At 39.5% G+C, this 25,752-nt stretch overlaps 1 protein-coding gene across 1 annotated transcript in view; it reads left to right on the top strand.

The window, feature by feature from the left end:
• Window positions 1–22,924, top strand: part of UTP18 (UTP18 small subunit processome component) — a 58,360-nt gene extending 35,436 nt beyond the window's left edge. The window contains exons 10-14 of the mRNA XM_061391339.1: window positions 2,832–2,955; window positions 15,224–15,398; window positions 20,189–20,331; window positions 21,494–21,532; window positions 22,773–22,924. Of these exons, the coding sequence (XP_061247323.1) occupies window positions 2,832–2,955; window positions 15,224–15,398; window positions 20,189–20,331; window positions 21,494–21,518 (467 nt within the window). The 3' untranslated portion in view covers window positions 21,519–21,532; window positions 22,773–22,924. The remainder of the gene's footprint in view (window positions 1–2,831; window positions 2,956–15,223; window positions 15,399–20,188; window positions 20,332–21,493; window positions 21,533–22,772) is intronic.
• The last annotated feature ends 2,828 nt before the right edge of the window (window positions 22,925–25,752 follow it).

Below are 25,752 nucleotides of genomic sequence, written 5' to 3'. Positions count from 1 at the left end.
AGTCCTTTCTCTCGCTGGGAGTCACAGTCCACCTTACCTCCCTAGGATGCCCTCCAATGCTGGACTTGCTGTGGGGCAGCTCAGATTCTAATGTGGTCCTACTCCTGTGTGTCCTTGCCTCCAATACCCACAGCTATCAGAACCAGTGCGTCTTCTTTAGTAGGAGCTCTCAATGTCCTTTGATATATTCCATAGACACAGAGTCTGCCTAGTTGATCTTGTGGATTTAATCTGCAGCTTGTACAGCTGGTGGGAAGGTTTTGGGTCTTCCTGCTGTACTGCCCGTGGGTTTCACTTGTGGTTTTATTACTGCCTCTCATGTGGGTCGTCCAATGGGGTTTGCTCCTGAGGCTTCCCTTCCCTTGAGGACTTGGGTGTGCCCCTGTGAGGGCCAGGTGTGAAGGTGGTGCAGCTGCTTGGGTTGCAGGGGTTCTGGCAGCACCAGGTACTCAGGGGAGTTGGCAGCTAGGGCAGCAGGAAATACAGTGCTCTAGAAGGGTATGGCAGCAAGTATTGGCTGATACGCTCCAGTATCCTTGCCTGGAGAACCCCCTTGACGGAGAAGCCTGGCAGGCCACGGCCTACAGGGTCGCAGAGTCGGACATGACTGAAGTGACCCTGAGCGCATAGATGCAATGCTTTTTTGCCTGTGGCAGCTCTGCCCGTGTGGAGAGTTGAGCGTGAAGGTGATGCAGCAGCTTGGCTTGTGGGGACCCTGGCAGTGCCAAGTGTGCAGGGACAAGACTCCCTCTGCTGCAGGATTTATGGCTCTATCATCTTCCTAACCCAGGAATTGAACCTTGCAGCTCCCACATTGTAGGAGCCACCAGGGAAGCCTAAACAGCATCTATTTTCCCTATTAATTAATTAATATGCTAGGTTTTTTGAGGAGTAAGGAATAAATATTGATACAGAGTAGTAATGTTCCTAACGAAATTGTCCTTGGATCCTGGGAGAGTCAGAGTTTGGGAGAAGAGTTAAAGGGTCAGCAGAGGTACTAAGATTTGGTTATATGAATTGGATATAGATATTAAATATTTACACAGTATGATGGTCTTACCATAAGAAAGTTACCATAAGAAAGTTCCTAAAATTAGAGAAGGAGTAATCAAAAGTTGAGCCTTGGTAAGTTAGGGAATTACCTGTATTTTGATTGGTATTCTCTCCCTTCCCTTTTTTTTCCTTTCCTCCTTATATAAGAAGTGATTTATGTGATTAGCATCATGTTGTTTGTATTACCTTATTTTATGTATATGAAGAGTATTTTGATAGGATTGTTGAAGAAAGAGTTCACCTTTTATCTTTTCAACTTAACTGGTTCTTTCATTTTGTTTTCTGCTGGATTAGTTATTGCTTCCTTTGCCTTAAGTCATCCATCAACTTATGACCATCTAATACTCTTGCTTTCTAGATGGTCTTCCTGCCCTTCATCCCTTCCCTTCCCATTTTAGTCTGTTACTAGCAAATTTTTAAACATCTTTCTTTACTGTACCATGACTCTACAGACAAACATACAGGCTTTAAAATTTGTACTTATTAAAATTTTTCCTAAATACATATTGTAAATCTAAACCCTTATGTCAGCCTGGGAAAGTTTGTTAACAAAATAGTTCAAACACTGAGATTCATTGAATTCTCATTGAAAGAATAGTAGTATAGAAGGATGAACATTAGAGCGATAATCACAGTAAAGAGAGAAAATAGACGAGTGAGAGGCTATTTTGAGATGCATATAGGGTCATTATACAGATCTATAATGGGTCTGAGGAAGAGGGTGATCATCAATATGGAATATATAGGAGAGAGAAGAAAGAATAAGGACAGATTTTGGTTGTTAGATGACTATTTCTACCATGAAAATGTGTTTTCATCAGATTTATTATCCCCTTATTCTCCCTTCTCTAAACTATTTGTGCTAATTACCCAGAATTGTAAAGTTCAATTCACTTCAGTCGCTCAGTCATGTCTGACTCTTTGCAACTCCATGGACTGCAGCATGCTAGGCTTCCCTGTCCATCACCAACTCCTGGAGCCTGCTCAAACTCATGTCTGTCGGATTGGTGATGCCATCCAACCATCTCATCTTCTGGTCGTCCCCTTCTCCTCCTGCCTTCAATCTTTCCCAGCATCAGGGTCTTTTCCAGGAAGCCATTTCTTCGCATCAGGTGGCCAAAGTATTGGAGCTTCAGCATCAGTCCTTCCAATGAACATTCAGGGCTGATTTCCTAGGATTGACTGGTTTGATCTCCTTGCAGTCCAAGGGACTCGCAAGAGTCTTCTCCAACACCATAGTTCAAAAGCATACCTCCTAGGAATTGTACACACATCCTTAATTAAATCCTGTTAGTCTAGACCAGTCATCCTTCACTTCTTCTTCCTCCTCTTGACGTCATCAGTATCATCATCAGTTTGGTGTCCAAATCACCTGGCCTTACATATTAGGTACTCTAATACCTATTGATAGATGTTGGAAAATCTGTGCTTGTGGATATTTTGTTGTTTTTTTTTTTTTCAAATTTTGCTATAGTAATTTATCTGAGTGAAATGTAGGAACTTTTCTAAAAGGTCAACTCAAGCCAATAGTCTGTGATTTTTCACTCTAAACCTAAAGATACTATTTATTAGTGACTAATGGGATATAGTTCTATATATATGAAAATGTATACAAGAAACATTTTTTAGGCCAGTTTTCTAGACCTAGGACATTTACAGGTCTTCTTAGTAACTTGTACTATTAAAAAGGAACTAAGAATGAATTCAGTTATCTTTCAAGTTTAAAACAAAGTTAACCACCCCCCCGCCCCCAACCCTTTTTTTTTTGGCTCTTTCAGGGGATGGGGAAGTTTATGTTTGGGATGTGAACTCTAGAAAGTGCCTTAACAGATTTGTTGATGAAGGCAGCTTATATGGATTAAGCATTGCCACATCTAGGAATGGACAGTATGTGGCTTGTGGGTAAGTAAACAGAGGTTCTGGTAACCTTTAATCACCTTTTGCTAATGAAAAAATATTAAAGAATATACGAGATGGTACCCGAGTAGTTCTGTTTATAAAGTGTTTAGTGATATGAAATTATAAACCCAGGTCTTTTACATTTTATTGTCTTAAAAAGATTTTCTAATATTTGTGTTTAATAATATTGATGGCAGTTTTTCAGCTCTTTAGCAAAGAAAATACTGGACTACCGTCTTGTGTGCATGCATCCTAAGTCACTTCAGAACCTATGGACAGTAGCCCTCCAGGCTCCTCTGTCCATGGAATTCTCCAGCCAAGAATACTGGAGTGGGTTGCCAGGCCCTCCTCCAGAGGATCTTCCCAACCCAGGGATCAAACCTGTGTCTCTTGTGTCTCCTGCACTGGCAGGCAGGTTCTTTACTACTAGTGCCACCTGGGAAACCCAGACGCCCTTATTATGTTACAGTACTTTTTTCTCTTATGTTTGGAATATTTGTTTAAGTCTTAAAGATACTTAAAAGTATATGTTCTTTCATCTAGCTATGTGGTATGAACCAGTAACATGTTTTTACTGTTGTTAGTATTATAGAGATCTTGAAAGTATTATCTAGAACATGTTATTGTGTCCTTGCTGAGAGAAATGGTTATTACACTGGGGAAAAGATGGCTTTATTGTCCTATTTGATTTTAAAGATGCAGGGTAGGAGAAGGAGGTGTTGGGATACTTACCTGTAATTCTAAATGATTTTACCACCAAATCACTAATCAGCAACTTTAATTTTAGAACTTCCATAAGTTGATCTTTATGACTGTTAGATTAAACAAAATTGATCCATAAAGAGTTTTCATTCAGATTCTCCCTTGTTGGGCAGTCCGGTGGGTCCAGCAGCATAGCTTACTTACCACTTGTTCTTCACCACCTCCTTCAAAGGCTAAAATTGGGGAAACTGCCTATAAATATCTGTCACCATTTGGATATTGGTCAGCAGCTACCTTGTAGCCTGGGAAGAAAGGAGAGTAGAACCAGGCTGTGGCGCTCGGAGGCCAGGCTAACATCAGGTGAGTCTGACGTAGGTAGGGGGACAGCCTGAGCCCAGCGCTTGCTAGAGCAGTATGCTCTATGGCAGCAGTGTATGATTAGCAAGTCTTTTGAGACTAAAGCTCCTTTAAAATGTAGACTGGGAGTAAAATTATAAGTAATTTTAAGCAGACCTGCTTTACCTTTGTGTAAGACAAAAACTGCACAAACATAACCATCACTCAGATTTGTGAAGTTAATCTTTTTCTGGTTTTTGCCTCTTTTTTTTTTGGTATTACTTTTTATTAATCCCCTTTGACAGGCCCAGAGAGGAAAGACTCTAATATTAGCCACTTAAACTCATTTGATTTTAATTGCCTGTCAGTGTAATTGAATTCTGATGTGCTTGGTCAAAGACCATTTCTAGGTTTTTATTGTTAAACCTGTAAAGAAAGGCCTTAACCCTTCTTAGAGGAGTTTCTCATGTAGAGGGAAGAGTTATTGGTGGTACAGTCAGAGCAGAGGTAGGAGAAACTGAACTCACTTAGCTGGTTGAATGGCTGCTGCTTCCCTTCCTCCCAACTCCCTCTCTTCCTCTCTTGATCTCAAAATTTGTCTGATAGTGTCCATTAACTCTTTTCAGTGTCCTGGGTTAAAGTGGATGCTTTCGATTTACAGCTTTGCTCTGATAGGGATATAGGAAACTCAGAATATTGTAAATAGAGGTCTTTTATTTTATAGTGCCTTTTTTTTAAATGGCTTTGGTTAATGTAAGGATTGCTACAACTCATGTTGTTTGATTTCCAGTTCTGTGGTCTTTCCACAATGCCACCCCCTAAGTATTTTGATTTTATTTTAAAAGACTACTGAAAATTCAGGACTGTAGAGAATTAGAAAATTTGTTATGATTTAGGGCCTGGAATTAATAGTTCTTTATTTCAGTGTTTTCTCATTGAACATATAAAATGGGTTTCATTTTGCTTCATCTAGAGATTCTTTAGGACATGTGTGCTTTATAATGCAAGAAAAGCCTGTTTTATTCAGTGATAATGCTTTTGCTTCAGTTTCCTCATTCATAAAACATTTATTGGGCGTTGAGCTGGGGATTGTGAGATAGAACAATACATTTTCACCTTGTCATAGTTTATGATCTCATGTGGGGACATATGTACATGTATCGGTATTCACAAGGTGAGCCATCAAGCCATCACAAGGGCTGCAGTTTAGATACAGTGTTTCAATTTTAAAAGCCTTAGGAATGGTGAAGGCTGTTATAGTTGGAATGTCTGAAAGGGGTTTTGTGGGATATTGGCACTTGAGCTGGGCATTTTGAGGGCCAGTTGGAATTCAGAGAAAGGTATTGCAGATAGTGGAGAAAGGATGAGAGAATTCAGGTTTGTGTTCTGAGAGGAGTATGGATGGGATGATTCTTAAGTGGGGTGGGGGCGTAGGCTACAAAGGTAGAGAAGCAGGCAGGCAGAGAAGTCTTTTATGCTGTGCTGAATAATATGGACATTAAATGGAAAGTGGAACCATTAAAGATTTTTAAGCAAAGAATCATGATGATAATTGAAATTTAGGATTTGAAGTAGATAATTCTCATAGCCTTTAGATGGGGAATAGAGGTGCAGGTGGATGAGCCTTGAGGTCATTGCAGTAATCCAGGCCTTGAGTAATAAGGATGGGAATGGGAATAGGTAGATAGGTAAATGATGCTTTCAGTGTATGTCCTAACTGCTTAGAAAATTGGGATGAGAGAGGAGGAGTGACATTCTCAGGCTCCAGGCCAAGACAGTCAGTAGAGTAGAGTTGTCCATGGAATGAGGGTGGATGCGGGATGGAGGCGGGTCAGAGATAGGTTCACAGGGCAGTGTTAATAGGCAGTTAGAAGTGAGTGGAGTTAGATTAAAGGCAGTCATTTGATGGTCCATGGGAGGAAATGAGATGAGAGAGACACTAGAGCTAGGCTGATCTGGCTAATTGCCATCATTCTTGTTTGGGAAGATTTTTCTCTACTAGGACATTTGTGGTTGCTGATCTGCTAATGGATAGGCTGTTCTTGATTTAGGAACCTACTTCTAGTCCAGTCAGCTGTGATTGGGGGGTGGAAGGGTGACAGTCATGTCTATTTTTTTAGTTAGGAGTTCAGTGATGAGAGCTCCCTTCTCCCTTTGTTCTTGTTTTTCCTCTTATGATACCTGGTTTTTATTTTTTTGCCTTGTCATTGTTGCTATTTGTTTGTTTTGAACCTACTATCTCCCTTCCCCAGCTCATGTCTCACTTACCTTTTCCACAAAGCTTCACTAGAGCAACTTCAGTTCATACTGATTTTTCCTTTCTTTGAGGTTCTGGATCACATATAGAGAGTTTAGCTTATGTTCTCTTATATTTCTGAGTATTTCTTAACAGTCTTTTTTTCCCCTGGGATTAAATTCTTTCTGTTCTTCTGTATTCCTGTGACAGTTTGCATTGTTGTTGCTAGGTCGTGTCCATCTCTTTGTGACACCATGACCTGTAGCATGCCATGCTCCTCTGTCCTCCAGTGTTTCCTGGAGTTTGCTCACATTCATGTCCCTTGAGCCAGTGTGATGCTATCTAACCATCTCATCCTCTGCCACTCCCTTCTCCTTTTGCCTTCAATCTTTCCTAGCATCAAGGTCTTTTCCAATGGATCTTTGCAGGAATCTTTCCCAATGGATCTTTGCATCAGGTGGCCACAGTATTGGAGCATCAGCTTCAACATCAATCCTTCCAATGAATATTCAGGGTTGATTTTTTTTAGGATTGACTGATCTGATCTCTTTGCAGTACAAGGGACTCTCAAGAGTCTTCTCCAGCACCACAATTCAAAAGCTTCAGTTTTTCGGTTTTAGCCTTCTTTATGGTCCAGCTCTCAGTATCCATATATGACTACTGGAAAAACCATAGCTTTGATCATATGGAACTTTGTCATCATAGTGATGTCTGCTTTTTAATATGCTGTCTAGGTTTGTCATAACTTTCTTTCCAAGGAGCAAGCGTCTTTTAATTTCATGGCTGCAGTCACTTCCCACAGTGATTTTGGAGCCCAAGGAAATAAAACCTGTCACTGCTTCCACTTTTCCCCCTTCTATTTACCATGAAGTAAGGGGATTGGATGCCATGATCTTAGTTTTTTGAATGTTGAATTTCAAGCCACACTTTTTGCTTTCCTCCTTTACCTTCATCAAGAGACTCTTTAGTTCCTCTTCACTTTCTGCCTTTAAGAATAGTATCATATGCATATCTGAGTTTGTTATTTCTCCTGTCAATCTTGATTCCAGCTTGTGATTCATCCCGCCCAGCATTTTGCATATGCATATAAGTGAAATAAGCAGGGTGAGAATAGGTTTGACATACTTCTTTCCCAGTTTTGAACCAGTCCCTTGTTCCATGTCCAGTTCTAACTGTTGTTTCTTGACCCACATACAGGTTTTTCAGGAGACAAGTAATGTGGTTTGGTATTCCCATCTCTCTCAAGAATTGTCCCAATGTTGTGATCACATAGTCAGAGGCTACAGTATAGTCAATGAAGCAACAGTAGATTTTTTTCTGAAACTCCCTTCCTTTCTCCATGATCCAACGAATGTTGGAAATTTGATCTCTGGTTCTTCTGCTGCTTTGAAACCCAGCTTGTACATCAGGAAGTTCTCTGTTCAGTTTTCATACTGCTGGTTATGTGGATATCATTAAATATTCTTAGTTGCATATTAGGATCAGTTATATCGTAGCACAAATACCACTGTAAATTTCCATATATTAAGATGATTAACTCATGCCATTTTTGTCCCACACATCTAAGCAATAATCACATAAGAATTCTTGGGGTAGGGGCTTCCCTGGTGGCTCAGTGTTAAAGAATCTGCTTGTCAGTGCAGGAGACTAGGGTTCAATCCCTGATCTGGGAAGAGCCCACATACCACAGGGCAACCAGGTCTGTGCACCACAACTATTGAGTGAGAGCTTTACAGGCAGGAAGGCCAGAGGAAATAGGCTGCAAGTGTCAGACATATTTTACCTCTCTCTTAAGCAGCAGGAGGAAGCAAACAAGTGTTAGGTTTTTTTCCCCTTCTCTATACAAATTTAAAAGGAGGTTTCTCTTAAAATTCTATGTTGCCATGATGACACTTGGCTCCACCTGAACTTAACTTTTCTCAAACCTTGAGCTAGCCAATGTGTTTTTCTTACGGAAATGTTTTTCTTAAGCTATGTTAATGAACTCTGTATTTACCCTAGACTCTTGTCTTTCCTCAAGTCAGTTCTGCTTGAGACTCAGAACCAGGGCTCAACAAACCTGTATGTTTTACTGATACATTGTTCTCCTAATCTATGTTAATGAAACTATATACTTACTTGGACGCCTGCCTTTCTTCAAGATAAATGTCAATCGTTTTATGGCTCCAGATGACTCACCTGGTGTCAGTGTTATCTCAAATTGCATGTTGGGAGTGAGGGGCCTGGTGCCACTCTGAATTTTGAGACATCTCCTTTCTCTAATTAACAACTTGCTGATAGGTATGTAGTGAAAGTGAAGTTGCTCAGTCATGTCCGACTCTTTGCGACCCCTTGGACTGTAGCCTACCAGGCTCCTCTATCCATGGGGTTTTCCAGGCAAGAGTACTGGAGTGGGTTGCCATTTTCTTCTCCAGGGGATCTTCCCGACCCAGGGATTGAACCCTGGTTTCCTGCATTGTAGGCAGACGCTTTACCATCTGAGCCACCAGGGAAGTATAGGTATATAATGTTCAGCTAAAGATAGGTATATAACATCTGGCTAAAGACTAGCAAGGGGGCACTCTTTCTGCCTTTCTCTGTCTCTTTTACACTTTAATAAAACTTTATTACACAAGAAGTTTGTTAGCGTTCAAGCCTTGTCACTGGCCCCGGATTGAACTCCTCTTCTCCAGAGGCCAAGAATCAACAGCATCTTTCATGGCTCAGCAACAACCTGTCATGAGCCTGCGACTATAAGCTGCAACTACTGAAGCTCACATCCTGGAGCCCATGCTCTGCAACAGGAGAAAGCCACCACAATGCGAAACTCACACACAGCAATTGGCAGGTAGCCCCTGCTCCCCGCAACTAAAGAAAAGCCCTTGCAGGAGGGAAGACCCAGCACAGCCAAAAATAAATAAATATATTTTTTAAAAAAGAATTCCTCAGAATAATGATAGTAAAGATGATCCAAAATCTTGAAAACAAAGTGGAGGTTACAGGTAAATAGATTAGAGACAAGGATTGAGAAGATGCAAGAAATGTTTGACAAGGACCTAGAAGAAATAAAGAGTCAATAATGAATAATGCAATAACTGAGATTGAAAGCACTCTGGAGGGAAACAATAGAATAACTGAGACAGAAGATAGGATAAGTGAGGTGGAAGATGGAATGGTGGAAATAAATGAAGCAGAGAGGAAAAAAAGAAACAAGAATTAAATGAGGACAACCTCAGAGACCTCTAGGACAATGTTAAACGCCCCAACATTCAAATCATAGTAGTCCTAGAAGAAGACAAAAAGAAGGGGCATTAGAAAACATTTGAGGAGATAATAGTTGAAAACTTCCCTAAAATGGGAAAGGAAATAGCCACCCAAGTCCAAAAAACCCAGAGAGTCCCAAACAGGATAAACCCAATGCAAAACACCCCAAGACACTTATTAATCAAACTAACGAGGTTAATAAACACAAAGAGCAGATATTAAAAGCAGCAAGGGAAAAGCAACAAATAACACAAAAGGGGATCCCCTTTTAAGGATAACAGCTGATCTTTCAAAAGAAACTCTTCAGGCCAGAAGGGAATGGCAGGACATACAGTGATGAAAGAGAAAAACCTATAACCCAGATTACTATACCCAGCACGGATCTCATTCAAATATGAAGGAGACAGACAAGCAAAAGCTGAGAGAATTCAGCACCACCAAACCAGCTCTTCAACAAATGCTAAAGGATCTCCTCTAGACTGGAAACACAGGAAAAGGTTTATAAACTCAAACCCAAAACAACAAAGTAAATGGCAACAGGATCATACTTACCAGTAATTACCTTAAATGTAAATAGGTTGAATGCCCCAACCAAAAGACAAAGACTGGCTGAATGGATACGAAAACAAGACCTCTATATATGCTGTCTACAAGAGACCCACCTGAAACCAAGGGACACATACAGACTGAAAGTGAAGGGCTGGAAAAATATTTCATGCAAATAAGAGACCAAAAGAAAACAGGAGTAGCAATACTCTTATCAGATAAAATAGACTTTGAACTAAAGGTCATAAAAAGAGACAAAGAAGGACACTACATAATCATCAAAGGATCAATCCAAGAAGATATAACAATTAGAAATATATATGCATCCAAGTCGGAGAAGGCAATGGCAACCACTCCAGTACCCTTGCCTAGAAAATCCCATGGATGGAGGAGCCTGGTAGGCTGTAGTCCATGGGCTCTCGAAGAGTTGGACACGACTGAGTGACTTCACTTTCACTTTTCACTTTCCTGCTTTGGCGAAGGAAATGGCAACCCACTCCAGTGTTCTTGCCTGGAGAATCCCAGGGATGGGGGAGCCTGGTGGGCTGCCGTCTATGGGGTCGCACAGAGTCAGACACGACTGAAGCGACTGAGCAGCAGCAGCATGCATCCAAGTTAGGAACACCTCAAGATGTAAGGCAAATGTTAACAAGTATGAAAGGGGAAATTAACAGTAACACAATAATAGTGGGAGACTTTAATACCCCACTCACACCTATGGATAGATCAACCAAACAGCAAATTAGAAAGGAAACACAAACTTTACATGATACAATGGACCAGTTAGACCTAATTGATATCTCTAGGACATTTCATCCCAAAACAATGAATTTCACATTTTTCTCAAGTGCACACAGGACATTGTCCAAGATAGATCCCATCCTGGGCCATAAATCTAGCCTTAGTAAATTCAAAAAAAATGAAATCATTTCAAGCATCTTTTCTGATCACAGTGTGGTAAGATTAGATGTCAACTACAGGAAAAAAGCTATTAAAAACACAGACATATGGAGGCTAAATAACATGCTTCTGAATCACCAACAAATCATGGAAGAAATCAAAAAGGAAATTAAAACATGCATAGAAACAAATGAAAATGAAAGCACAACTGAAAATCTATGGGATTCAGTAAAAGCAGTGCTAAGTTCATAGTGTTACAAGCTTACCTCAAGAAACAAGAGAAAAATCAAATTAACCTAACTTTACACCTAAAGCAACTAGAAAAAGAAGAAATGAAGAACCCCAGGGTTAGTAGAAGTAAAGAAATCATAAAAATTAGGGCAGAAATAAAAAGAAACAAGGGAGACTCTACCAAAAATCAGCAAAACTAAAAGCTGGTTCTCTGAGAAGATAAATAAAACAGACAAACCATTAGCCAGACTCATCAAGAAAAAGAAGAATCAAATCAACAGAATTAGAAATGAAAATGGAATATCACAACAGACAACACACAACAACAGACGACAGAGGATCGTAAGAGACCACTCTCAGCAACTATATGCCAGTAAAACGGACAGCTTGGAAGAAATGAACAAATTCTTAGAAAATTACAGCCTTCCAAAAATGAATCAGGAAGAAATAGAAAATCTTAAGAGACCCCATCACAAGCACGGATATAGAAGCTGTAATCAAAAATCGTCCAACAGACGGAAGACCAGGAACAGATGGCTTCACAGGTGAATTCTACCAAAAGTTTAGAGAAGAGCTAACATTTATCCAACTCACAGTCTTCCAGAAAATTTCAGAGGAAGGTAAACTCCCAAGCTTATTCTGTGAGACCACCATCATCACCCTAATATCAAAACCAGACAGATGCCACAAAAAAAAAACAACACGCCAACATCACTGATGAACATAGATGCAAAAATCCTCAACAAAATTCTAGCAAACAGAATCCAACAACATATTAAAAAGATCATACATCATGGCCAAGTGGGCTTTATCCCAGGGATGCAAGGATCCTTCAGTATTCGCAGATCAGTGTGATACACCATATTAGCAAATCGAAGGATAAAAGTCATATGGTTATCTCTAGATGCAGAAAAAGCCTTTGACAAAGTTGGGAACAAGATCATTCTCACCACTAATATTCAACATAGTTTTGGAAGTTTTAGCAACAGCAGTCAGAGAAGAAAAAGAAATAAAAGGAATCCAAATTAGAAAAGAAGTAAAATTCTCACTGTTTACAGATGACATCATCCTCTACATAGAAAACCCTAAAGACTACTAGAAAATTACTAGAGTTTATAATATAGTAAAGTTGCAGGATATAAAATTAATACACAGAAATCCCTTGCATTCTTATATACCAACAATGAGAAAACAGAAATTAAGGAAATAATCATTCACCATTGCAGTGAAAAGAATAAAATACTTAGGAATAAATCTGCCCAAAGAAACAAAGACCTATATATTTTTACAGTTTTACAGAAAACTGTAGAACACTGACGAAATCACAGATAACACAAATAATGGAGAAATATACCATGTTCATGGATCGGAAGAATCAATATAGTGAAAATGAGTATACTATCCAAAGCCATCTATCAATTCAGTACAATCTCTATCAAGCTACCAATGCTATTTTTCACAGAACTAGAACAAATAATTTCACAATTTGTATGGAAATACAAAAAACCTTGAATAGCCAAAGCAATCTTGAGAAAGAAGAAAGGAACTGGAGGAATCAACCTGCCTGACTTGTTTATACTACAAAGCTTCAGTCATCAAGACAGTATGGTACTGGCACAAAGACAGAAATATAGATCAATGGAACAAAATAGAAAGCCCAGAGATAAATCCACGCACCTGTGGACACCTTATCTTTGACAGAGGAGGCAAGAATATACAATTGGGGCAAAGAGAGCCTCTTCAGTAAATGGTTCTGGGAAAATTGGACAGCTACACGTAAAAGAATAAAATTAGAACACTTCTAACACCATACACAAAAATAAAGTCAAAATGGATTAAGGATCTAAATTTAAGACCAGAAACTATAAAACTGCTAGAGGAAAACATAGGCAAAACACTCTCTGACATAAATCACAGCAGGATCCTCTATGACCCACCTCCCAGAGTAAAGGAAATAAAAGCAAAAATAAACAAATGGGACCTAATTAAATTTAAAAGCTTTTGCACAATGAAAGAAACTATAAGCAAGGTGAAAAGACAGCCTTCAGAGTAGGAGAAAATATAAGCAAACGAAGCAACTGACAAAGAATCTCAAAAATATACAAACAGCTCATGCAGCTCAATACCACAAAAATAAACGACCTAATCAAGAAATGGACCAAAGAATTAAACAGACATTTCTCCAGAGAAGACATACAGATGGCTAACAAACACGTGAAAAAATGCTGAACATCACTTATTGGAGAAATGCAAATCAAAACCACAATGAGGTTACCATCTCACGCCGGTCAGAATGGCTGCTATCAAAAAGTCTACAAACAATAAATGCTGGAAAGGGTGTGGAGAAAAGGGAACCCTGTTACATTGTTGGTGGGAATGCAAAGTAGTACAACCACTATGGAGAACAGTGTGAAGATTCCTTACAAAATTGAAAATAGAACTGCCATTCAGTTCAGTTCAATCACTCAGTCGTGTCCAACTCTGCAACCCAATAGACTACAGCACACCAGGCCTCCCTGTCCATCACCAACTCCCAGAGTTTACCCAAACTCATGTCCACTGAGTCAGTGATACCATCCGACCATCTCATCCTCTGACATCCCCTTCTCCTCCTGCCTTCAATCTTTCCCAGCATCAGGGTCTTTTCAGATGAGTCAGCTCTCCACATCAGGTGGCCAAAGTATTGGAATTTCTGCTTCAGCATCAGTCCTTCCAATGAACACTCAGGACTGGTCTCCTTTGGGGTGGACTGGTTGGATGTCCTTGCAGGCCAAGGGACTCTCAAGAGTCTTCTCCAATACCACAGTTCAAAAGCATCAATTCTTCGGCTCTCAGCCTTCTTCACAGTCCAACTCTCACATCCATACATGACCACTGGAAAAACCATTTTAGTGGGACACAAATGTTCAGTCCACAGCAAGATTTTCTAAAGCCAGGATATATATTGTTCCTCCTGAGTGGTTAATAGGGACTACATAAGAGTTAGCTGTACTTAAATTAAGGGCTTTTTAATTAATGTATATGAAATATACATCAGAAACTAAATATAAGTAGTTTGAAGACTTTAAAACACTGAATCTAACATACTATTTGTGAGTTGGCTATAATTTCAAACTGTGGAGTCTTGTGTGTGAACTAAATTTGTCTTGTTTATGCATTGTGCCTGTTTCACTGTAGGCAATAAGTATTAAGTGAATCAGTGAGAATGTTGAGTGTAGGAATTAGAACACTTAATGTGTCGCCTTTGTTAGTTTGAGTATTAATTTCTTGCAACTTTCAGGTTTATATTGCATTTGCTAATTAAGTATCTGTGAATGACAACTACCTTATTCTTATTCCTTATAAATGATGCCTGTAACATTAGGTGGTCTGAAGATTGAGGTCAAAAATGTTTACTGAAACCTGTCTGTGAATGATTCTGTTAGTCATTAAGATTTACATTATGTGAATATTGGGTATAGTTCATTGTTGGTAAGTATTTCAGTAAACTTGGAGTGGATGATCGCTTCCATTAACTATTGACTGTGGTATTCTTATAGACCAAAAAACTAAGGTAATTGCTATTACAGCTGTTGTGCAGCACTGTTTTGGATGTTCTCATAAATAGAATAGAATAAAAAAAGAAAGGAGGAGATCTAAACAGGGGGAAGATGGTGCTCATTCGCATATTAGAATGTTCGGTTGTCCATACATGGCATGAGAGTGGCCCTCGTAGCCTCTTGTGTTTGTCTTTGCATCCCAGGCACTTAAACAGTGCCTGTCGTAAAGTTGAAATTCAGTAAATATTTATTGAAGGAATGAATAATGAAGATTCTACGCTTGCTTGGATTTTCTAGCTACACTAGTAATTTAAAAGCTCCCAGCATTAACAAGATTTCGTTAAGACTACAGTAAAACTGATAGACTCTGATTTTTGCCTTGGGATGAACACTCCAGCCCATAGTCCCTGTGTAACATGATACAGTTCCTATAAATATTAGTTTTCTGGGGGTGGGCTGTTATATCTTAATTCACTTGGATTGTGAAAATCCTGTTGCTTCTTTTTAATCTTTAATTCATTCATTTTTCTCTTTGCAGTTCTAATTGTGGAGTGGTAAACATATACAATCAAGATTCTTGTCTCCAAGAAACAAACCCAAAGCCAATAAAAGCGATAATGAACTTGGTTACAGGTGTTACTTCTCTGACCTTCAATCCTACTACAGAAATCTTGGCAATTGCTTCAGCAAACATGAAAGAAGCAGTCAGACTGGTAATGTGTCTTTACCCTTTCCTTTTAGCATTGATGATTTTAAAATTTTAAGTTGAAAACTTGGAAAGATAATAAGGAAAGAGTTGAATTATTTTAAAATAGTAGCCTCTCTTGTTGTAAAAACTGCTAGTATTGTAGCTTTTGGGTGTAATTATAGAAATGATACACAGTAGCCACCAAATTTGTATTATTTCACTTCTTTTGGGAAAACTGTGCTGTCCTTTCCTAACATTTCTTAAGAGGTGGTCTTCATTTTCAGAAGTTACTTTTGGTATATACATGAAGGAATATGTAAGCAAATATTTCATCCCTCTGTGGTTTTCTTAATTTACCTTTATAAGACCTGGTGTCATAATAGAGTGGAGGCAGTTCTTAAATTCTGAAAATAAATTGAGCTTGGACATTAACCATGTAAAAAGATTGCAGTTTAAATAGCTGGATAGTACTTGTGAAGATAGCTCTGTGCCAGGGGTTCCCAGGAACTCCCCCAGGTTTGATGAGTGCTGAGCATTCAGTCGCTCAGTTCTGTCTGACTCTTTGCAATCCCACGGGCTGAAGGCCACCAGGCTCCTCTGTCCATTGAATTTTCCAGGCAGGCATACTGGAGTAGGTTGCCGTTTCCTACTCCGGGGGATCTTCCCAACCCAGGGATCAAACCTGCATTGCTTGTTTCTCCTGCATTGGAAGGTGGATTCTTTTACCATGGCACCACATGGAATAGAATGGTAAATACACGGACTCAAGGACTCAGAATATGATCATACTCATGGCTAAGAATTATTACAGAGAAAAGGTACAAAGGATAAGGAAAAAGTATATGGGCTAAAGCCTGGAGGAAACCAGGCACAGGCATCAGAAGTCCTCTCTTAAGGCAGATCACATAGGACATGTTTAATTCTCGAGTAACAAGTTGTGACAACATGTGTTAAATATTTTTTACCAGAGAAGCTCATCATAGACTCAGTGCCCAAGGTTTTTATTGGGGGTTGATCAGGTAGGTACCCTCTACCTAGGAGGTACCCAAAGTAAAGGTTCCCAGAAGTAAAGTCAAGTGTTCAACATAAACCACATTAGAGATCCTCTGGAGTACGAAATGACAACCCACTCCAGTATTCTTGCCTGGAAAATTCCATGGACAGAGGATCCTGGTGGGCATAGTCCATGGATTCACACAGAGTTGGACATAACTGAGGCAACTGAGCACGGACTCATGAGCCATCCTTATCATTTAGGAAAAGTGTCCCATCTATGTAGGGACCTATTTGCCAGTCAAATTCCCAGACAGCATCTAAGGGCCACTTGTAAGCAGGCCTTTCTAAGGATAACAGCCTCAGGCCAGTGTTGCTCTTTTTTTTTTTTTTGGCCCAGCATCAGAGCTCAGCTTAAATGTCACTCCACCTCGTGAAGTTTCCTGCACTTCAGGCAGAATCAGTTTCTTGCTATAAGCCGGGTATACAGATGCCCAGGTATACATAGAACCTTGAAAAGCAGCATTGCAGTGTGCTATTTTTATGTGTGTACTACCAGATTGTAAACATGTTACAGAGATTCTTATTTTTATCTTACTTATACTCAGCAAATAAACCTTGCATACTTCATCAGCTTTAATAGTGTATAGTTTACAAAGATAAAGAATTTTACAAAAAATTTTGAGCCAAGTGATAGTCCTCAGAGGATTAGCTTACCCAAAGTCAGCGGCTACTAAAGGCCGGTGAACTATGATGCTAGATTCCGTATTCTTTCTAGCTTTTAGTTTTCTAACTAAATTTTTCAGAGCCCTAGAATGTGTACAGGACTTCAGATGGCAAGTAGGAGGCTAAGCTCCTCCCTGTATTATATAGAGCAGCTTTAGGATTACTTGTGATATATATATTGGCATTCTGCATTAAGATTTTCTTTAAGGAAAGAAAGAGTTCTGCTGGAAAAGTGTGGAAAATATATCATTGGGTTTTATTGCCTCTGTTGAATGAATCATTTGATAAATGGGAGGATTCTAATTCAAGTCAGCTTTAAAATAGCACAAATCAATCTTTTATCATTTTAATGATAGTAAATTGTGTTAGAAAACCATGGGATCTATTTTTCTTGACATAATATGTTCTGAAAAACGCCTTATAGTTCTGTCTAGTTTGCTTTAGTGATCATGGCAGCATTTACGTTTTTTATTGTAGTAAAATCACATAAGGAATTCATTAATGTCAGCCACCTCCCATTTTTTAAATGGTAGTCAGCTATAATATCAAGCAGCTTCCCTGATGGCTTAGATAGTAAAGAGTCTGCCTGCAATGCAGGAGACTCAGGTTCAGTCCCTGGGTCAGGAAAATCCCCTGGAGAAGGGAATGTCTACACACTCCAGTATTCTTGCCTGGAGAATTCCATGGACAAAGGAGCCTGGCGGGCTGCAATACATGGAGTTGCAGAGTCAGAGATGACAGTGACTGACACTTTGTAACAACTTTCAACCATAATGACTAATGGAAATAACCAGGTATAATGCCTCTGTGAAACAGTGTCGGTGTTATTAGATGCAGTCTCCTATAATGAACCAAACAGTTCTGTTATTTCAGCAGTGAATATAAGTCTAAGTTATAGCACCATTGAGAGACTCAGAAGTTAAATTGTTACTACATCTTCAATCTTGGATGTTGTAGGAGTTGTGGGACTCCTTAATTATTAAATTGAGGATGAGAGAGCTTTGATTGAATTTTGATAACTGGACCCTTAAATGTAATACAGAAATTATGTTGGAGATAAAGGGAACTTTATGAATTAAAGAAGTTGTGTTTTTATGGGACTTCTTATTAGTTCAATTAACAGCTTTTAATACAAGGGTCATAAAGAGAGATGAGAGAACAGCTGAGATCTAACCAGGAGGGGGTCGTTGGTCTGAGGGAAGATGTACTAATACAGTGTAATCTCTGGGGAACTTTTTTTTCAATACTTATTTGTCTGGCTGCACTGGGTCTTAGTTGCAGCTCAGGGGATCTTTGATCTTCATTGTGGCATGCAAGATCTTTTAGTTGTGGCACATGGGATCTAGTCCCCCGTCCAGGGATCGAACCCAGGCCCCCTGTATTTGGAGCAAGGAGTCTTAGCCACTGGACCACTAGGCGCTCCCTAAACTGGGGCTCTTGCAAGTAGATAGCTGAGTCTTTTAGGAAGGCATAAACCTGGTTTTTCCTCCTTGATATTCAAGTCAGTAGAGGAGATAAAATTTAAAATTGTTGATAAATTGGTATTTATCCTCCATCAGAGTAAGTCAGCTTGTTGTGTGAAGCTCTGGCCACTATGTATGTTTGTGTAGGTTATTTGTTGCACAGGGTACATTTAAAGGGACTCCATTTACATCATAAACTTTGTATTTACTGCAGTATTTCTGATAATTTTGGTAACAGAGTTCTGTTTATTTAGCTAGACAAATACACAAAAGGTAAAGTTGAACTTTAAAAAATTGCTTTGTGTCTTATACTCCAATTTTTGTCAGTGTCTTTGCTTTATTGTGTCAAAGAGCACTTCTCATTAGCCTTTGCATTGATGACAGACTGTGCAGGCAGAATCTGCTTCCTGGAGAAGGAGAATAATTGAAAATGGTCTGGAGAGTCACTGTAAACTTTACTTTCTTGACTTAATGGTCAGTAGGCATTTACCAGGGTAGTAGGGCCTAGTGACTGAATGAAACCTGTGTAATAGACAGATGTATCTAACAGTTTTATCTGGTACTTGTCTGTGAAAGTCCCCTTGATTGGCTGGGGACTTACCTCAAAGTGAAGGATGATGGACTGCCATGATTAATAGCTGAATGAGAATTCTGTGAGTATGAAGGTGCTGTGTTTCTTGGAAGAGCTAGAGAATGTGCGAGAGCCTTCCTAGTCTGCTTAAGGTAATGGCTTCCTTGCTTGGATTTTATTTATCCACAAATTGGATGAGGACTTGTCTTGCCTAGCTTGGATTTGGGCTCATTTCCCCCCTGAGCAGACTTTTCTGGAGAAAGAGACCTGGCCTTGAGGTGAGCTTTGGACTGTTTCTCAGTCAGAACACAGTTTCCCTTGAACCAGGTTTTCATGGTTTAGCCTCTCCTTGAGGAGAGATTTTCAGCACCACATTGTTGAGAAATAAAAGTGCAAGTAGGGAATTGTATGATACTGGAAATTTGGTATGATTTTGTCTTGGCTTCAGGCTCTTCATAATGTTCTGTTCCTTGTAATCAGATTTTAGTATTCTTTGCTGTAGTTATCATGTTAGAACATTAATGGGTTCTACTACTGACTTTTCGGGCTTCCCTGGTAGCTCAGTCAGTAATGAAACTGCCTGCAGTGCAGGAGACCCGGGTTCAGTTCCTGGGTCAGGAAGATCCCCTGGAGAAGGAAATGGCAACCCACTTCAGTAGTCTTGCCTGGAGAACCCCATGGACAGAGGAGCCTGGCCAGCTACAATCCATGGGGTTGCAAGAGTCAGACACGACTTAATGAGCAAACCAGCACTGCTGACTTTTCACTTTGTTCATTCACTTATTTGTTTACCCTCCTAGGCACCATGCTAGATGCTGCAGTTTATTAATAATGAAGCATCAAGAAAGCACTTTTTTCTCTTCCGTCCCTTTCTTCTCAATTAATAGCATATTGAAAATAAAATTTTAATTTTGGAACACTTTGCTGTATTAAGGGAACTATACTTGATGTGTGTTACAATCAAAACGAACTTTTGTTCTAGCAAAATGATAGAATGAAGTCTAAAATTTAAGATGAGCTCCTAGTTGTTTTAGTTTAAAAGCTTTTTATTGTTTCCTGCAGGTCCACCTTCCTTCCTTTACAGTATTTTCAAACTTCCCAGTTGTTAAAAAGAAGAATATTTCTCTCATTCATACCATGGATTTTTCTCCCAGAAGTGGGTATTTTGCCTTGGGGAATGAAAAGGGGAAGGCCCTGATGTATAGGTAGGTGTTACTATCCTCACATCTAACAAAATGTACATTTTTCTACCATAAACTGTCACTAGCAAAAAATTTACTTGGAGTTTTTGGAGAAGGGGGGTGATGCAGTGTTTTGAAAATGTCAAATTGAGGAAAAATTGCCCCTTTAATAATACTGCCACTTTTTGGTGCCTTATGTTTTTAGATTAGCCTCTGTCGCCTTGACAGTGCTCTCTTTATTCCACTAGATTTAAGTGATATTTTTCACAGAGGTATTTATTTCTTTTCCTGCAGCTGTAAGCTGTAAATATGGATATTAACTACAAAGATACCAAAAGTTTATGCTCTGTCCAGGTTCTTTTCTGCACTCCGTTCACTTGGCTATAAAGCAAAAACAAATAAAATCTAATTACATTGTTTCTAGAAGAATATGCTGGTGACAAGGTGACTCTTGGGGGCGGGAACTAACTTAAGTCGTAGCCCCTTTTCCTTGCTCCCATGTGCTGGGAATGAATGTTGTATAGAACCCTGTGTTCATGTTTGTATGCTTCAGGGAAAGCCTGCTTTCAAAGAAGCTGAAATCTGGGGTGAAGAAGAGGAGGCGTGCAAATTGGTTTTGAGGAGATAGTTGTGAGAAGAGAATGTAGCAAACAATAACATGCTTACTTTGAAAGAAAATTGGGTGGATGGTGCTGGGAAAATTGGTAACTTCATCATTCTCACCACGGGTCATTTTTGGAGTGATTTTTCGGTTTGGATTTTATAAAAGGATGCAGATATTTACTGTGCTTCAAAATTCTCTTCCGAAGCTGTAATTTATTATGATAACAGATTTTTTTCTTTTCTTAAGCCCCTAAGCCTGTTAGAATTTTCACCAGAGCATTGATCTCTCGTGAGACTGCTCCTAGCATGTGGTTTGCAGTGACAGCACTTCTGCTGGAAGTGGCTGATTAGGTACTTCACGGATTCTGCTTTAATGCTTTGGAGCAAGCTGATGGCTTGTATCTAAAATCTGAGGTATTAGCATTAGGATTCTTCAGAATATCAACTTGAGGAGTCTTAATGTAGTTGCCTAGTGAGAGTGATTGTGGCTGCATTTCCACACCTAAAGTTTTCCTCAGTGCCATACTGTGATACCCAGGGTAATCAAAAATTGTTTTGATGATTTGTCTTTTACTTTTTTCAGGTTGCATCATTACTCAGACTTTTAAAAAGATTATTCAAAGTAAGAAAAGCTTTTTTTTTTTTCATTCTACAAAGTTTTAAGGTTATACCCATTGCTGTCAGTTGGCAGAGGGACCATATTAGCTGATCTTTGTTTCTTTGCCTCTGAGTTGCTGTATCTTCAGTTAAGGGAGTGGGAAGGACATAGATCAGGAAGTTGGACTTGAACTTTTCCTTGGGAATTTCTTCTCCCAAATCACAACAATCTGGCTCTGTTCTTCTGAGGGAAGATTTTTAATACTATGTCCATAAATAGTCATCAAAATTATAATCACTGAGTATATAATCTGCAAAGCAGAAGAGACTTAACTGAGAGAGGTAAGTATCTTCATATATAATTACAGTTTCCATAAGCTCAAGCCCTTTTATTTGTATGTTTCTTGAGAGTTTATAAGTAGCTTGCCTTATAGCTAGTGAATGGTTGGCCATTAGTTTTGCTGCCACATGTAATATATATATTTGGCACATGCATGTGTATATATATATATATATACCATATATATATGGTATACACGAAAAAGAAATACATATACATATGTTGTATATATTCTTTTTCTTCCAGTTTTATTGAGATATAATTGGCATATAGCACTGTGTAAGTTTCAGGTGTATGCATAATGATTTGACATACATATATCATGAAATGATTACTACAATAACTTTAATGAGCATCCATCATCTCATAGATACGAAATGAAAGAAAGAAATAAAAACTCCTTTCCTTGTGGTGAGAAGTCCTAGGATTTTCTCTCTTAACAACTTTCGTATATAATGTATGGCAGTGTTCGTTGTATTTATCATATTGTATATCACATCCCTGGTATATATTTATCTTGTAACTCCAAATTTGTACTTTTTGACTTCAAGATATAAGGTTTTTGCCGTCCTCCAATTGCTGCTTGATATTTAAAACAGTAGGACGTTATTTTCTTCCCATGGCTTGATTTTCACCTGAGGTATGGTGGTCATTCTGACATTGAACTTTGCAGTTGACCTGTTCATCACAGTTGAGTAATTTGATCTTCTCTGAGATTCATAGATATTGAGGAGAAACTCTGGAAGTGCATATAGACTTAATTAGGGGAAAGAATTTTTGAAGGTAGCAGAATTTTGAGCAGAACACTAACCAGGAGGAGAAAACAGTCCAGCTATCTTGCCTCTTCAGAAACACTGCCAGTGCATGTTTGTTGATGACCAGTGGCTATAAATCAAGTATATCATTTCTTGTGTTCTTTCCTTAGATCCAGTTGGGCCACAGGAAAAACCCATCCTGAAATCTTAAGAGACTTTCCAGAATGTGTGATAATATATAGATAATGATATATTGAGTCAGATGTGCTTTTTTTTGTTACTAGGAATGTTTTAATAAACTCAGAGTAACTTTTGTTTGAAACTAAGTATATGTGGTTCTTCCTTCTCTACCTGCCTACACACACACACACACACACACACACACACGCTAATTTGGGTGCATTTCTTTTAAGACTGAACCTGAGACATTGAACACACCTGTCTGTAGCCAAAAATAACATAGGTAGATAGTCTTGTATTTCACATTTAACCCTGATTAGTATTTCTCCCTTTCCCAGGATCAGTCAGTTCAGTTCAGTCACTCAGTCATGTCCGACTCTTTGCAACCCCATGGACTGCAGCATGCTAGGCTTCCCTGTCCTTTACCAACTCCTGTAGTTTGCTCAAACTCATGTCCATTGAGTTGGTGATGCCATTAAACCGTCTGATCCTCTGTTGTCCCGTTCTCCACCTGCCTTCAGTCTTTCCCAGTATCAGGGTCTTTTCCAATGAATGAGGCAGTTCTTCGCATCAAGTGGCCAGAGTATTGAAGTTTCAGCTTCAGCATCAATCCTTCCAATGAATATTTAGGACTGATTTCCATTAGGATTGACTGGTTTGATCTCCTTGCAGTCCAAGGGACTCTCAAAGAGTCTTCTCCAACACCATAGTTCAAAAGCATCAATTCTTTGGGACTCAGCTTTTTTTATAGTCCAACTCTCACATCCATACATGACTACTGGAAAAACCATAGCTTTGACTAGATGAATCTTCCTTTGCAAAGTACATCAGAAACAGTTAAAGTAGATTAGGACTCAAAAGGCAAAAGAGAAGACTTTTATTTCACTGCAGCACTTATGAGCACTTCATATTCACAAGGATTGCTGGGCTTTAAATGATATTGGCACTTTATGGGTAACTAATTGAAAATAATTAAAAACTGAGCAGAATGTGAAGAAGAAAATTTCCACGATCAGTTCCACACACACTAGTTAAAATCAAAGCCCGTGAAAATGTGCTGCACATCACAAATTGTTAGAGACATGCAAATCAAAACCACAATGAGGGAACACTGCGTCTGTTTGAAAGGCCATCCTCAGTCTACAAAGGGAAATGGGAGACGACATGGAGGAAAGCAACACTTGAAGTACTGATGACAGGTAAATGCTAAGAATCACTGTTGAGTATGGAACTGCCTTTTTTAAGTAAGACAAACATTGATTCCAGTCCAGGTCTTTGGAAGACTTAAAACATGTCCTGCTCAGTGTTCCTTCATCATCAGCACCAACAAGGGAAGAAGGTGCCTGAACAGCAGCTCCTCCCGAAGCCAACAGACAGCCTCTGGTGAGGGACCCGTCAGTTAAGTCTCTTCCTCGTCAGGTGGTTAACAAGGCTCCTCCCTTGTGGCAAAGGGCTCTTTAATTCTAAATTCATTTTGCACAGAGAAGAGAGCATCAGACATAAACTATAAATCATGTATCTTTATTTTTAAATGTTAAAAAGCAGAAGATAAAAGCAGTAAAAAAAATTATACTTTAAATAAATTACAAATTAATCAACTATATAGTCTGACTTAAAAGAGGAGGAGGATGTAAACAAATTACTGTAAGTGAGCAGCTCTTGACTGTGTGGGTACCACCCAAGAGCTCCAGCCGACTCCACCGCTAGACTCAGCAGCAGATACCATCCAGGAGGACCCAAAGCTGCTCTTTTGATCACACCAGGAGGAGCCTTCTTTGTCACCAGGGCAGAGAGAACTGAAGTCGGTGCCTTCAGACACATCTGCCAGGCTCCAAGCAGAAGGCTCAGCCTGAGTTGTGTTCTTCATGTTGTTCTCCTGCAGGTTAATGGTAGTGAGGTGAAGGAAGCACCTAGAACTTGGGCACCTCCCCTTTCTGAGGTTGTTTTGTTAGGGGAAGCACACTGACTGAAACTGCCCACCCTGGCCAGGCAACATAGTAACCATTTGCGTGAGCATGTTTTAGGACAGGAGGTCCTCCTAAGGAACAGGAACTAATAAGCCTCCACCAACCAGAAGAGTTCAGGAAGGGTCAAAAGGAGACACCACATGTCCAACCACTTTCCAGAATCCTCCTCTCTGGTATCCATCTTGGCTGAACAAGGTGCACACCACTAGGAAGAACTCTGAGTCAGAATGATTGGCTAAAGACAACCCAGAAACTAATCCAATCACCGTAAAACCCAAGACTGCAAGCCATGTGACAGAGCTGTTCTCCTGGGTTCCCTTACCCTACTGCTCTCCACCCGGGTGCCCTTTCCCAGTAAAATCTCTTGCTTTGTCAGCACATGTGTCTCCTCAGACAATTCATTTCCAAGTGTTAAGACAAGAGGCCAGTTTTGGGCCCTGGAAGGGGTCACCTTTCCTGCAACAGTTTTATTTTCTTCTCTAAGTGATTTGAATCAAAGGAGAAAGGGCATATTTCCACAGTTCTTCTCACCGGGATTTGGGGCTTAAAAGGTACCCTGTCATGGGCTCTTATCACTCCTGGCTGCTCCTCATCTTCTTGGAGGGTTTTGGATTCTCTTCTTCTGAACAAAGGCAGGAGTCCAGGGGACAGTAAGTGGAGTTTCTTTTTGGGAACACCCACAACACCTAACAAGATACAATAAGGTTGGAGATCTCCTTCCAGTCCAAGGGACTCTCAAGAGTCTTCTCCAACACCACAGTTCAAAAGCATCAGTTCTTCAGCGCTCAGCTTTCTTCACAGTCCAACTCTCACATCCATACATGACCACTGGAAAAACCATAGCCTTGACTAGATGAACCTTTGTTAACAAAGTAATGTCTCTGCTTTTGAATATGCTATCTAGGTTGGTCATAACTTTCCTTCCAAGGAGTAAGCGTCTTTTAATTTCATGGCTGCAATCACCATCTGCAGTGATTTTAGAGCACCAAAAAATAAAGTCTGA

Source organism: Bos javanicus, chromosome 19, assembly GCF_032452875.1.
Source record: "Bos javanicus breed banteng chromosome 19, ARS-OSU_banteng_1.0, whole genome shotgun sequence".
In the NCBI taxonomy this organism is placed as follows: Eukaryota; Metazoa; Chordata; class Mammalia; order Artiodactyla; family Bovidae; genus Bos; species Bos javanicus.
Note: the sequence above shows the minus strand (reverse complement) of the source record. Positions and strands in the feature narration are given on the sequence as shown.